Source organism: Gracilinanus agilis, chromosome 4 (genome assembly GCF_016433145.1).
Source record: "Gracilinanus agilis isolate LMUSP501 chromosome 4, AgileGrace, whole genome shotgun sequence".
Lineage (NCBI taxonomy): Eukaryota > Metazoa > Chordata > Mammalia > Didelphimorphia > Didelphidae > Gracilinanus > Gracilinanus agilis.
This window is the reverse complement of record NC_058133.1, coordinates 206,856,037-206,869,867: the sequence shown is the minus strand read 5'-3', so window position 1 is coordinate 206,869,867 and position 13,831 is coordinate 206,856,037. Positions and strand designations below refer to the sequence as shown.

Below are 13,831 nucleotides of genomic sequence, written 5' to 3'. Positions count from 1 at the left end.
GGACGGTCCCTAGCCTGGATGAAAAAGGAGGAGGGTTGGGCGTGGGGCTAGCAACCCCACCCTGTAAAAACTACATCTGCTAAAGAAACTGCAACCTAAAGTAGGGGCAGCTGGGCTAGCTCAGTGGATTGAGAGCCAGGCCTAGAGAGGAAAGGTCCTAGGTTCAAATCTGGGCTCAGACACTTCCCAGCTGGGTGACCCTGAGCGACCCATTGCCTACTGGTTGTGGCCCTATGCTCCTAGAATGGAGTCCCAGGATAAAAAAAAAAAAAAAAAAAAATTCAACAAAATGACCTCAAATGATAGCATGTTAAGCATTCTATACCCTTTGACTCCCAACTCTTTTCCAAGGGAAGGGAAATATCAGCTGTTCTCTGAGACCAAGATTTATTGTAGTTCATCCTAGTTCTGCTGATTTTTTTTAAACCCTTACCCTCCCTCTTAGAATCAATATGAAGTATTGGATCCAAGGAAGAAGAGCAGTAAGGATTAGACAGTGGGGGTTAAGTGACTTGCCCAGGGTCACATAGCTAGGAAATGTCTTGAGGCCAGATTTGAACCCAGGACCTCCCATCTCTAGGCCTGGCTTCCACTGGGCCACTTAGCCTGCCCTCTACTGACTTTTCATTTTATTTTCATTCATATTATTGTCTTCCTTGTGCTTTCTTCAGTCTGTATCACTTCATCCAAATCTTCATAATTCTCTGAATTCTTCATGTTACTCATTTCTAGGAGCCATGACATCCCATTCCCTTCATATGCCACAATTTGTTCAGCTTTTCAGGGAGCACCTATTTATCTCCAATTTTTTGCAACCACAGAATGTGCTGCTGTGAAGTATGTGGTATATGGAGGCCCACTCCATCCTTGACCTCCTTGGGGTATGCCCAGGAGTTGGATTGTTCTTGAAAAGGATATGTGACTTTCTTTTCTTATATAATTCCAAATTGTGTTCCAGAATGGTTGGATCATTTTGTAGCTAGGAGCTCTCTTTTTTATTAGTACTATTAAGAGCTCATCTGGCTGTTCTAATACTAATGATAGCTCCCAGAGGTTTACTGTTACCAGACACTTTATTATTTTTATCATTTGATTAGATCCTCATGACAGCCCTTTGAAGGGGGTGTAAAAGAACTATTTCAGGAGAGGAAACTAAGGCTCAGGGAGGCTCACCCCCTTCCCCAAAGTAGAGTATTCGAAGGTTTTAGCTTTTAAAAAAAGCAACTGAATCAAGAAGATTGATAAAACTCATAAGGATTTTATATACATAAGTTTATCATTAGCAACTAATAAAACCTGGTATGAGTTTATAGTTGAAATAGCAAAATGCATAGGTGTTAGAAACCTCTTCCTCAGTTTAATTTCACAAACATTTATTAAACATTGTGCTTGATAGTTGAAATTTTTGTTGTTCATTCATTTTAGTTGTATCCAACTCTCTGACCTCGTTTGGAATTTTCTTAGCAAAAATACTGTAAATGAGGAAACTGAGGCAAACAGGATTAAATGACTTGCCCAAGGTCATACAGCTAGGAACTTTCTGAGGCCAGATTTGAACCCAGGTTCTCCCACCTCCAGCCTTGGCACTCTGTCTCTAAGCCATTTATCCTCCCTACCCCCCCAACACTCTTTTACCTTGGAATTAATACTTAGTATTGATTCGAAGACAGAAAAAAGATTTCTAATTTTTAATCATGGGCAAATTGACTAAACTCTTAGTACAAAATAAGTCAGGAGAATTAAAAGGAAGTGAGCTGGTCAGTTCATAAGATCAAGAGAGAACAGAGAGAACCTCCAGAACTGTATTGTTTCTCACTGTGACTGTGAAACCCCCTACTCCCTTTTATGATTATAATAGTATTAGCCTCTGTGATTGTTTTAATAACATAATTATTAGTCTTGAGTTACTAGTCAAATAATATAATTTGCTTAATAAGAATTATAAACATTTTCCATTTAGCCCACCACACCCCTCTCTTTGTATGACAAGATAGTCATGTGTAATTAGAACTTTGTACTCTAGGACTTCATTTCCCAGTATACTACTTTCTTCCCCGTGTTACATCCTTACATTTTGTAGATTAAAGTTTGCTTAACCCCACCCTCTCTTCTCCCACTTTCGTGGTCTGGAAAACTGCTCTTTTACTCAGATTCTTTACTTTTCCTCTACTTCAAGTGATTATTTATAAATCTTATAAAATATAATACTTGGAATAATTGGATATTAATTTTAAACTTACAGTGGACAGGAGGTGGAGGGTTGCTCTTGGGTGTATGACAGGGCACTCAGACGGGCACTCAACTGCTGACTCCTAATATTACACAGTAATTGTCAGCAGAAAAACAATTAGCCTCCAACCTCTTATTGCAGAGGCCTTGAAAAAGGTCAGCCATCAAATCAGACATGGGCTACCACCCATAGTGATTATTTTTGTACTTTCCAAGCTGTTTCAGCACTTGCGTCATTGGTTAGGACCTGCCTTTGTGAAAGATATGTACATCTATTCTATTTTAATTTTTGACTGTATCGCTTTGTCACTATGTCATAAGATTCCTCTCTATAAAAAAGACTATCTCCTAAGGCTCGGGGTCTCTCATTCTGATCTTGACCAGAGTCTGGCTTTATTGTGAGACTGGCCTCCTCTCAACAAACCTATTTAGCCTGGAGTTTTGTCCTGGCGTGATAAATTTCTGCCACTCCACAGAATGTTGAAAGACCTAGAGAACAGCTCCCAGTGTACTGGATATTTCTGGGAGAATTTCTGGGAAGGTATGGACAAGTCACCTAAGATGAGAAACCATGGATGAACAAAGGACGGCCTACACCAGCAAATCTGTGAACATGTCGAAATGTCAGTACAAGATGTAGACTGTTCTAGAGGCAGACTGATAGAAAAGGGGGAAATGACTGTAACCTTTCATCTTCATGCAGGGAGGTGTGAGGATGTATGTCTGGGTGTTTCTGTCATCCCCACATAATATAGTAATTGTCATTCCTAACCAAGACGAGCTAATATCACGACCTCTGAAAGTCACCTAATTGCCTGCCTATAGCGTGGCAGAAGCCCATGCCGTGTTCCAAGCTAGGCATCTAACTGCTTTTGATCTTATATCTTTCTCCAGCTGACACCAGAGACCCAGCCCCATGAAGAAGAAGAACAGGAAGCCTGGGTCAATGCTTTGCTTGGAAGAATATTTTGGGACTTTCTAGGAGAGAAATATTGGTCTCACTTTGTGTCAAAGAAAATCCAAATGAAACTCAGTAAAATAAAGGTATTGTTTTCTTTTCTTTTTTTTTAACTCTTGCTTTCTCTCTTAGAATCTATAATAAATATCCATTCCAAGGTAGAAAAGAGTTAAGGGTCAGCCAATTGGGATTCAGTAATTTGTGCAGGGTCATATAGCTAGGACACGTCAGGGGTCAGATTTACACCCAGAACCTCCCAGCTCTAGACCTGGCTCTCTATCTCCTGTGCCACCCAGCTGCTCCAAGATATTGTTTTCTTACAGGATAATATTCTTTGTAATTAAATTTCAGCTTGTAAAGATTCCCCCAAGTACAAAAGTTTTATACTGTAATCTGAATAAAAATAACTTGGCACATCCATGTGACAGAACAAAGCTAAAAGATTAATGATGCTAGTCCCAGTGAGCCATAGGTTAAAGGTCAGGATGACCAGGAGAGAACCGGAGGGAGGACCTGGGGTCAGGCTCAGCCCTGCCTCATGCTCCCTGAGTGACAAGATGGAAAAAGGACCAAATCATGGGGAAGAGGATCCAGCTGTCTTAGTCCCACCTCTGCTCCTCGGTTGGGTGATGTTTGGTTAGTCCCAACCCCTCAGCAGCAGTGGGGTGGGGGTGGAAGGTACTGGCCAGATTTAAATTCAAGAAAGACCTGGGTTCAAAGTGCACCTCGACACTTCTGCACCATGTGTCCCTTGCCAAGGCATCTGACTTCTCTGAGCTTCCCTTTCCTCCTCTGTAAAAGTGTGACGACACCTGCAGCATCCCCCTCACGTGGTGGTCCTTAAGGCCAAAGGAGACAACATTCATAAAGCTCTTTACCAACCTGAAAGGGCCACATCAGTGGCGGCTATTATTATTAATCCCTCCTCCGGCTTCAGCTTCCTTTTCTGTAAAATGAGGGGTTTGTACTAGACGATCTTGGAGGTCCTTTCCAGCTCTGACAGTGATAAAGGATGATAAATGCCTCTGGAAAGTCTGTTCTGTATGTTGGGGCTTCCTCCTCCTTCCAAGGAGCAATTCTCTTATCTTTTTAACATGCCTTTTCCCATGTGCAGACAGCTCTTAATTATCCTTTCTGGTGGAGGGGAGTAATAACATAGATAATCCGAGCACATGTTTGGCTTTGGAAGAATTCTATGTTTACCACAGGTTAGTTTAGCTTACATAATTCTATTTTTCCTTTTATTTTTTTTTGAGCTAGCATGGAGATATTTCCCTCCTACCTCATAGGGTCACAGAAGAATGCCCAGAGGCTCTGCTAGTGGCCACAAGAGCTGGAAGGATTCTGTGTGAGCTAGCCCTGCTTGGAGAGGGCAGGGTTGAACTGCGGACTTGTTTTTGACTTTTTAACTATAACTTTCTATCTTAGTAACAGCTCTAAGACAGAAAGGCAACGCTGGGCAAATGGGGTTAGGTGACTTGCCCAGGGTCCCACAGCTAGTCAGACTTGTTTTTTCAGTGCTATCATTAGCACTTCTTCTGCAACTAAGAGTGGTGGTGGTGGTGGTGGTGGTGGTGGTGGCAGCGGCAATGCTAATGATTTCATTTCTGTAGTGTTTTAAGATTTTTCAAAGCATTTCACCTATATCCTCTCATTTGTTCCTCACAATTCTGAAGAGGGAGGTGATATTATTATCCCCATTTTACAGATGAGGAAGCTGAGGCAAACCAAGGTTAAGTGGCTTGCTCAGGGTCATACCACTAGGAAGTGTGTAAGACAGAATTTGAACTTGGATCTGACCCCGAGTATCCAACATTTTTATTTCTTGTGCCACCTAGTGATACTAGTCCCCATTTGATAGGCGAGGAGATGCAAGCCCTGAAAAATTAGCTACTAAATAATCCAACATAGGATTCAAACCCAGGTTTGACTGACCTTGCAGTCTTTGCCCTATCCACCTATTCAGAAAAATCAAGAAAAGACTGGGGGGAGGGAGCAGTGTTTTTTGTTATTTCTTAAATACGTCAGTTGACAACACGAGGATGGGGCTCTAATTCAAGTTTCAGAACAAGCTTTATCCTGTGACAGTCTTTCTGCAGGGGATCGGATGCCCTCATATCTGTTCTCACACATGGTGTGAGGAAGATTGGGCCTTTTGATCCCAAAGTTGCTGGGGGCTCAAGAAGGAAGGGGGGCAGAGTGTTGAGAAATACAAGTTTGTTATGTCCTCCAGGCATGAGTTAAGCCTGCTTTGACCTGTTTCTGAGTATAAGAGAAACACTGAGCAGCCGCAGAGATAAGCCTTAGCAGCCACACTGATGCCTTTTTTACTCTTGGGAGAAGTGTGGAGACATTTTCATATGTGAATCTTTCTAGCCCAGCTGCCTTTCCAGATACGTGTCTGCAAATGGGGGGTTCATGAGTGTGACAAGGAAAAGAGGTTTCTTGTGATATCCTTTCCCACTCCAGTGGAGATTCATTCCTGAAATACCTAAGGGGTGAAAGAGGCACCTAGAGTCATTGGATAAAAACATTAAAATGGTATAACTGGAAAATGTGCGTGTGAGCTCGGGTCTGTGGTACAGGGAGAAGGAATAGTGTGGTCCAGGCAGAGGCTGTGAGGTCCGATCCTGAGGTTTGGCATCTCCCTTGCCATGCTTTCCTCGCCTTAAGAGTTGGGCTCAATGGCCTGTGAGGTCCTTCTAGCTCTAGAACAATGATCCTAATCTAGATCATGGGTCAGGACTCATTCTAAGATGCTGCCTGTGTTTCCTAACCCCCCCTCAAAGCTTCAGGAGCCAGCCACCCTCCAGTATCTTCCTCCAGCCCATGGAAGTACCTGAAATACATACTATCTGTTTGAACCAGTCTGATTTTCATTTTAAATTATAGTATTTCATCTATTTCATAGGTTAAATGAACATTACATCCCAGGCCTCTAACCTTGACACTACTTAGAATGTTATTTCTCCTTTCCACATTCCACAGCAATTTGATATAATTTAAATTAGTGTTTGAGTTTCTATTTCCTCATTGGTTGGACTAGATGGACTAGGTCAGGGGTCTGTAACCTGGAGTCCATTTACTTATTTTTTTCTAAAAATTTGATAACTATATTTCATTATAACTGGTTTTCTTTGTAATTCTTTGTACTTATTTTATTCACTGAAAATATTTAAATATTTATATTAATAATTAAATATTAAAATATTTTACCATTCTAAGAAGGGGTCCACAGATTTCACCGGGAAGTCATAGGCATCCATGACAGTCTAGATGGTAGTTCCTCCCATTTTTTAGGGTTTTTTGGAGGTTCTCTAAGGACAGATGGTTGGTAAGCTGGAAATTGTCTGAGAACAGCCTATAAACTGCTGCAAAAAGGGAATCACAAAGATCAATGACTGACCACTGAGCATTCAAATTTAATGAACAGGTTTCTTCTACAGGGACTGAGACTACTAGCGGCAAATTGTCAGTGCCAAATCCAAGCCTGTCTAGACATTATGCTGTTTTCTTAGTGCCACTGGTCAGCCCAGGATTACTACAGGAAATTTCTTTTAACTTACCGTCTCAATTTAATCTTTTTCCTAGGTGGAATACTAACCCTGTCATTGAAAAATTGTCCTATGGGTAACTGTCCCCTGAAATTTCTTTACCCCTGCCATCCCCAGCTCATCAGTTCATAGAAATCTGAATTATATTATATTAGCAAAGATAGGAAAATGAAGGTTAGGTTTTCTAACTTGTCTACTTCCTTCCTAGCTCCCATACTTTATGAATGAGCTAACGCTGACGGAACTTGACATGGGGGTAGCTGTGCCAAAAATCCTTCAGGCCTTCAAACCATACGTTGACCACCAAGGTAATTTTTAGTTGAATTACAAGAGGTGACAAATGTTTATGCTGGCCACTGATTTTCTTCCGCCTTGGAACCAATACACAGTATTGATTCTAAGATGGAAGGTTTAAAAAAAGAAAAAAGATGCTGCTTAAGGTGGAGTAAGATGCTCAGGTATCCGATTTATAGAACATAGATAGCATTGGTAGTATTTGCATCCATTCTTTGCAGAGGGAGGGAGGCCCTGGGACTGTGGCCAGCCTCTGACACATCCCAGCTATGTGACCAATGTTTTCCTCTTGAGACTAAACTAATGCAAGAAGCTTAGAAAAATGTATGTAAATGTGCTTCAGATTTTTCAGAAAAGTTCCATTTTCACTGAATATTCTCTTTATGTATGGTGTGTGTTTTATTATTTATATTTTTTACTACATTATTTATATATATTCATACACCTTTAAGTTTTGTATGTTGCATTAAAAAAAAAAAAAACCTTCCAGAATTTACAATTCCAAATTAAACCATTAGAGGAGGTAGCGAGGTGGTAGAGAGGATAGCATGCTAGGCCTGGAGTACAAAGGACCTGGATTTAATTCAGATACTTCCTAGCTGTGTGACCCTGGGCAAGTCACTTATGTGAGAATTAAAATTAATATCCAAAATACTCCAAGTATTATATTTAATAAGATTTATTAAATTTAACTTGAAGCAAAAAGGAAACTAAAAGGCTAGCGTCAAGAGGGAGTTCACCCAAGCTGCACATGTGGAAGAGAGCAAGAGGGAGGCATTACAGAACTATATAAACAATAACATAAAGACGCACATAAAGGAAAAGGAAAAAGGAATTTTGGGATGAGGAAAGAATTCTGGGAGATGGATGGAGTCCAAGGGTTCAAGAGTTTTTTCTAATTACATACTTAACTTCCATTGCCTCACCCTTACCACTCTTCTGCCTTGGAACCAATACACAGTATTGGCAAGGATTTCATTTATTTGTTTATTTGTTTTTGGGGTGTCTTGGAGCTTGATCCTACATGACTCAAAGTGGAGGGATCAGCAAAGAGACCATTAGATCCTGGGGAATGGCATGGCAGAGGCTAGGCAGGGGAAAAGGGAGTACCAGTGGAGGGCACTTCCCTGAACCTGTGGAAATAGTGCTTTGCACTCTTTTGAATAGGCATAATAAAAATAAGCCTGCCCTCCTTGAGCCCCATGACATAAGTGTTTTAAGTATGCAGCACCAATCCACTCGTCTCTTATCTTCTTCCCTTTTGTTCCTGGGACTTGGCACTAAATTTATTTCATGTTAACTGAGTAGTTCAGAGGAGTGAAGCCAAAAATGATCCAAAATACTGTGAGCTTTTGATTTGGTGTCAGAGGACCTGGGTTCAAATGCCAGCTCTTCCACTTACTCCCTGAATCATGCTGGACCAGGCCCTTCCCTTCTTGAAGCCTCAGTTTTCTTAGCTGTTCTGGGTGAGGGGATGGAAAAGATCATCTCCAAAGCCTCTTCCACTCTAAAAATATGCCTGGGATCGTTCGAGGTGGCTTGGGAAGTCCCTCAGGCTCACTGGGCCTCAGTGTCCTGTCTCCCACACGGGGGGCCCGGTCAGTGCCAGGCTCAGGGGGGCAGGCCCCTCTTGGCATCTTGTGCGGCCTTGAAGGCAAGATGACCCTCGGGTCACTGAGATCACTCTGGGAACAGAGGGGGGAAGCGAGGAATCACTGGTGGGAAAGGAGGTGCTTATTGAGATAGCTGTCCCTATGGAGCAAGATATCGAAGGTATGGATTGGAGTGCTTGTTTCATGGGGTCTCAGTGCAAATCACAGAGTGGGGCTTTGGGAATGGGAAGAAGAATAGATAGCTTTTGTACAGTTGGCAGAGCACTTTACCATTATTGTCTCATTTAGCCTTTATAATAACCCTGGGAGAACAGGGGCTATTATTATCCCCATTTAATAGAGGAGCAAACTAAGGCTTGAGGCCCAAAGAATTTAAGTTACTTGCCCAGGGTCACACAGCCAGTGCCTGTCTGAGGCAGGATCCTGAATTCACTCTAGCACCTAGCTGCCAGAGGGGCGGTGGTACCCCGTTTAATGAACGCTCTTGTAGGAATACACCAGGAGAAACTCTCCAATGATTATAGAGTGAAACCAAGTAAGTCCCTCATACTGCAAACGGAAAAGCAATGGATTCTCTTGTTCTCTGACTTCCTTGAGCGGCAACAGCTGCATGTTGGTAGTTTTAAGTTAAAGTCTGCATAAAACACCCTTCTCATTTGTAAGAGCTAAAAAAAAGATAGTAATTACATATGTTTAGTAACACTTGATTCCGTGTGGGTTAGCTAATGTTCGGCTCGTGAAATGTTCTTCTGTCCACATTCAATTCACAGTCTTCTTCCATTTATCCCTAATAGAAAGGCAGCCTTTCTTGTCATTGTTAATTTTATTGTGAAATCATTCGGATTCAGCCCTCCATGACTCACTGGTTACATAACCAGTTGAGCTCAGTTGTTAGAGCCACATGCACTCACATTTTCAGGGCACTTTTCACCTGTCATCCAAGAAAGTTGATTATTTGCACCTGGTTTGAAAATAGATAGCTCTTTGGGGCGGGGAAGATAGTTACTGTAGTCATTAATGACTTGCTGTGACTCAGTCATATTTCCTTGCACTTTTAGACTCTAGGGTCCTTAGACTTAGAGCTAGAAAGAACCCCAGATGTCTAGTCCAAAGCCCTTCTTTTCTACACTGCAGAAATTGAGATCATATCTTTTTTTTTTTTAAACCCTTCCCTTCCATCTTAGAATCAATGCTGCGTATGGGCTCCAAGACAGAAGAGAGATAAGGGCTAGGCAATGGGGGTTAAGTGACTTGCCCAGGGTAACACAGCTAGGAAGTGTCTGAGGCCAGATTTGAACCTAGGCCTAGCTCTCTATCCCACTGAGCCCTGTAGCTGCCCTCTAGAGTATTTACTGCTGTGGTACCCTGATAATGAGTTTAGCTTTATTCCCTGCTTTTGCTTCAATACTGAACTATGTCTAAAGAATATTTGTAAAACGTTAACGACACTGAACCACTAATACCAGGAAAGTTGTAGAACCAGAAATGTCATTAGGTGAGCAATCTTACAATCTTAAAGGGATAGGGTTGGACTAGAGGATCTCTGAAGTCTTTTCCAACTATCATATTCTATGATCTAATCAGATGTTCTCCCTTTGAAAGACATTCATTGCTGATGGGGCAGTTTAAATGGCCCCATGCAACCTCTTACAGCTCATGGCTTTTAGACTACAGGCAATAATTTCTAAAGAGTTCAGTTCTGAAGAAATTCGTTCTTTGTGGACTTTAGCCCAAGAAACTAAGATGTAGAAATTAAGTGACTCTTCTCTTTGATATCCCAGTGACTCAAAAGTCAACTCTTACTTTCCAATTTCAGACTTATGGTTCGCAAACCTTTCCATCAAGAATCCCTGCACCATCCAGTCCAGTTTTGTGGCCTTCCTTTTCCCACCCATTTTGCTTCTCTGAAGAAGCTCCATAAGTGAATTGGGAATCAAGAGGCTGAGATTCTAACTCCCACCCTATACTAACTTACTGTAATCTTGGATGAATCACAAACCTCCTCTAGGCCTCAATTTCCTTTTTTTTTAGATAAAGGAAATTAACTCAATGACTCAAAGACCTTTTCTAGCTATAAAAAAAAAACAAAACCTTTTTTTCTCCATTACTGATAATGGAGCTACTCCTTTGGACATCACAATTTCCAGTAGGCTTCATGGGAAAGTAGGAGTAGAAAAGTAAAATGGAAAGAGATGGATGATGGTAGAATCTCTTCTTCCTCTGTTCTTTTACAGGTTGACTTTTCTTCTATTACTCCATAATTTTGGGGAAAGTTGTTTAACTTCTGTGTCTCATTCTCCATCTTGGAACTCAAGTAGACTTAACTATGACAAAGAAATGACCTCTCAGAATCATTTTCAGTTCTCCTGTGAGAAGGGCCATAGCAGAGATTTTATGCATAACTTGTTTGTTTATTTTTTTTTTAAACTAGCCACAAACAAAGACTAATTCCTGCCAGATTCTTAGCTGGGAGTGATTTTTACCTGCTCCTTCACTAAAGAAGGCTTTTAAGACAGAGATTTGACCATCCTGCCAGAGTGCAGCTTCAGCAATATAGCCACACCTTGTAAAAGTCTAAAGAATGCAATATCTAACACATATGCTAGACCTGTCCCTTGGTATTTTGAGATAGTTCTACCACATTAAGATATTGTGGTGGAATAATTTATTGGCCTTGGAATCAGGAAGACCTAAATTGAAATCTAGTCTCGAACATTTAATAGCCATGTAACCATGGACAAGTCATTTGACCTTTTAGATAGAACCTCAATTTTTTAATTTATAAAATGAGCCTAATGACACCTGTAATACCTACCTCACAGAGCTGTTGTGAGAATCAAGTGAAGCAATGTTTGAAAAGGGCTTTGCAAACTTCAAAGCATAATATAATTGTCAGGGGGCAGCTCTATAGCTCAATGGGTTTGGAGCCAGGCCTGGAGATGGGAGGTCCTGGGTTCAAATCTAACTTCAACCACTTCCTAGCTATATGACCCTGGGCAAATCACTTAACCTTAATTTCCTAGACCTTACCATATTCTGCCTTGGAACCAGTATACAGAATTGATTTTAAGAAGGAAGGTAAGGGTTTAGGGGGGAAAAAATACACATATGTAAATGTCAGATTTTTTTTGTGACTTATTTAAATGTGTACCATCAACCCATTAGCTCTCAGTTATCTTTGGTAGAAGACCAACATTTAATGTTTAACCCCAATAAAAAAGCTTTCCCTGTCAGACTCCTCTCCATCTTCACTATGTATTTTTTTTAAGGTTTTATTTTTTTATTTTTTTTTAACATTTATTAATATTCATTTTTAACATGGTTACATGATTCATGCTCCACCTTTCCCCTTCAACCCCCCCCCCCGCACCCCCCCCCACCCTTGGCCGATGCGCGTTTCCACTAGTTTTGTCATGTGTCCTTGAACAAGACCAATTTCCAAATTGTTGGTAGTTGCATTGGTGTGGTAGTTTCGAGTCCACACCCTCAATCATGTCCACCCCGACCCATGCGTTCAAGCAGTTGTTTTTCTTATATGTTTCCTCTCCTGCAGTCCTTCCTCTGAATGTGGGTAGCATCTTTACCATAAATCCCTCAGAATTGTCCTGGGTCATTGTATTGCTGCTGGTACAGAGGTCCATTACATTCAATTTTACCACAGTATATCAGTCTCTGTGTACAGAGTTCTTCTGGCTCTGCTCCTTTCGCTCTGCATCAGTTCCCGGAGGTCTCTCCAGTTCGCCTGGAACTTCTCCAGTTTATTATTCCTTTTAGCACAATAGTATTCCATCACCCGCATATACCACAGTTTGTTTCACTATGTATTTTTTATATATGTCCTGTATTTGTTTAATGATACCAAGTTGTCTCATTCTAGTAGAATTTAAGCCCCTGGAAGCCAAGCACTATATCTGCATTTTGTAACACTAGCACATACTCAGTTCATGGCCCTGGAATTCCTGCTGATTGATAACATTCTTTGAATGAATCCCTTGTTGGTCAGTATTAAGTCAAGATTAAACTTTAAGCATAATTAATTGGTTGGAATTGGTTCTAAAACTAAAGTTTCCATTTTATGTGTTGGCAACAAGATAAGCAAGCTATAAAGTTATTAATCTGATACTTATGATACTAGTGCTTTCCATACACAATTTGGAGATTTGAATTGTCATTTGTAGTGTGTCAGATTTCAGAAAGTAACTTTCATATTTTATATTAACACTTCAGGACTCTGGATTGATTTGGAAATGTCCTACAATGGGCCCTTTCTGATGACGCTTGAGACCAAAATGAATTTGACCAAACTGGGTAAAGAGCCTCTTGTTGAAGCCTTCAGAGTTGGAGAAATTGGCAGAGAAGGGTAAGGGATGGCATAAATTTGATAAGCAACATCCAGTAGCTAGTTTCATTGTTTGGATAATTTAGTTACATTTTTAAAGTATGTTATTGAATTGATTTTTAAGTTCACTGGAGGTTGTGGGGTGACTAGTCCATTTTATGGATTTCATGTAACCAGTTTCATTTTAATAGTTTTGTAAATTCCCACTAAGTAGCAGACAGGAGACTTGTCATGGTGAATTGCATTATTTAAAAATATGCTTTTAAAAAAAAACCAATCCCTTTTGTTTTTACATCACATTCCTTTTTAGATATACCCCCCACTACACAGTGAGCCTTCCTTTAGAACAATGATTTAAAAATAAAAAGAACAGTTCTACAAAACCAACCAACACATTAATGAACACATCTGACAGGTTTTGTAGTATTTTACATTCATAGGACCCTGCCCCCCCACCCCCATCCCCAAACACATCCCTTTTTAATAAAAGGAGGGGGATGAATTTTCTCAACTCTTCTCCTAGGTCCAAACTTGGTCATTAAAATCGCATAGTGTTCTTTATTTTTTGTTTTTGCCATTTACATTGTTGTCATTGTGTGCATTATTTTCTAAGTTCTGCTTATTTCTTCCTTAAGTCTTCTCATGCTTCTAAGTTCTTCATTGTCTTAATTTCTCATGATGCTGTAATAATTTATTACATTCAACACAGTGTGTTTAGCCACTCACTAATCATTGACAATATATTTTGTTTTCATTTCTTAGCTACCACAGAGAGTCCTAACAGTGAATAACTTGGTTTTGAACAAAATCTTGCCCTCTGTCTTGACCCTTTTTGCATTGTTTT

The 13,831-nt window shown here is 40.5% G+C and overlaps 1 protein-coding gene across 1 annotated transcript in view; it reads left to right on the top strand.

The window, feature by feature from the left end:
- Nucleotides 1-13,831, top strand: part of TEX2 (testis expressed 2) — a 149,057-nt gene that overhangs the window by 114,962 nt on the left and 20,264 nt on the right. Inside the window, exons 7-9 of the mRNA XM_044673531.1 lie at nucleotides 3,124-3,273; nucleotides 6,950-7,049; nucleotides 12,876-13,008. Coding sequence (XP_044529466.1) covers nucleotides 3,124-3,273; nucleotides 6,950-7,049; nucleotides 12,876-13,008 — 383 coding nt within the window. The remainder of the gene's footprint in view (nucleotides 1-3,123; nucleotides 3,274-6,949; nucleotides 7,050-12,875; nucleotides 13,009-13,831) is intronic.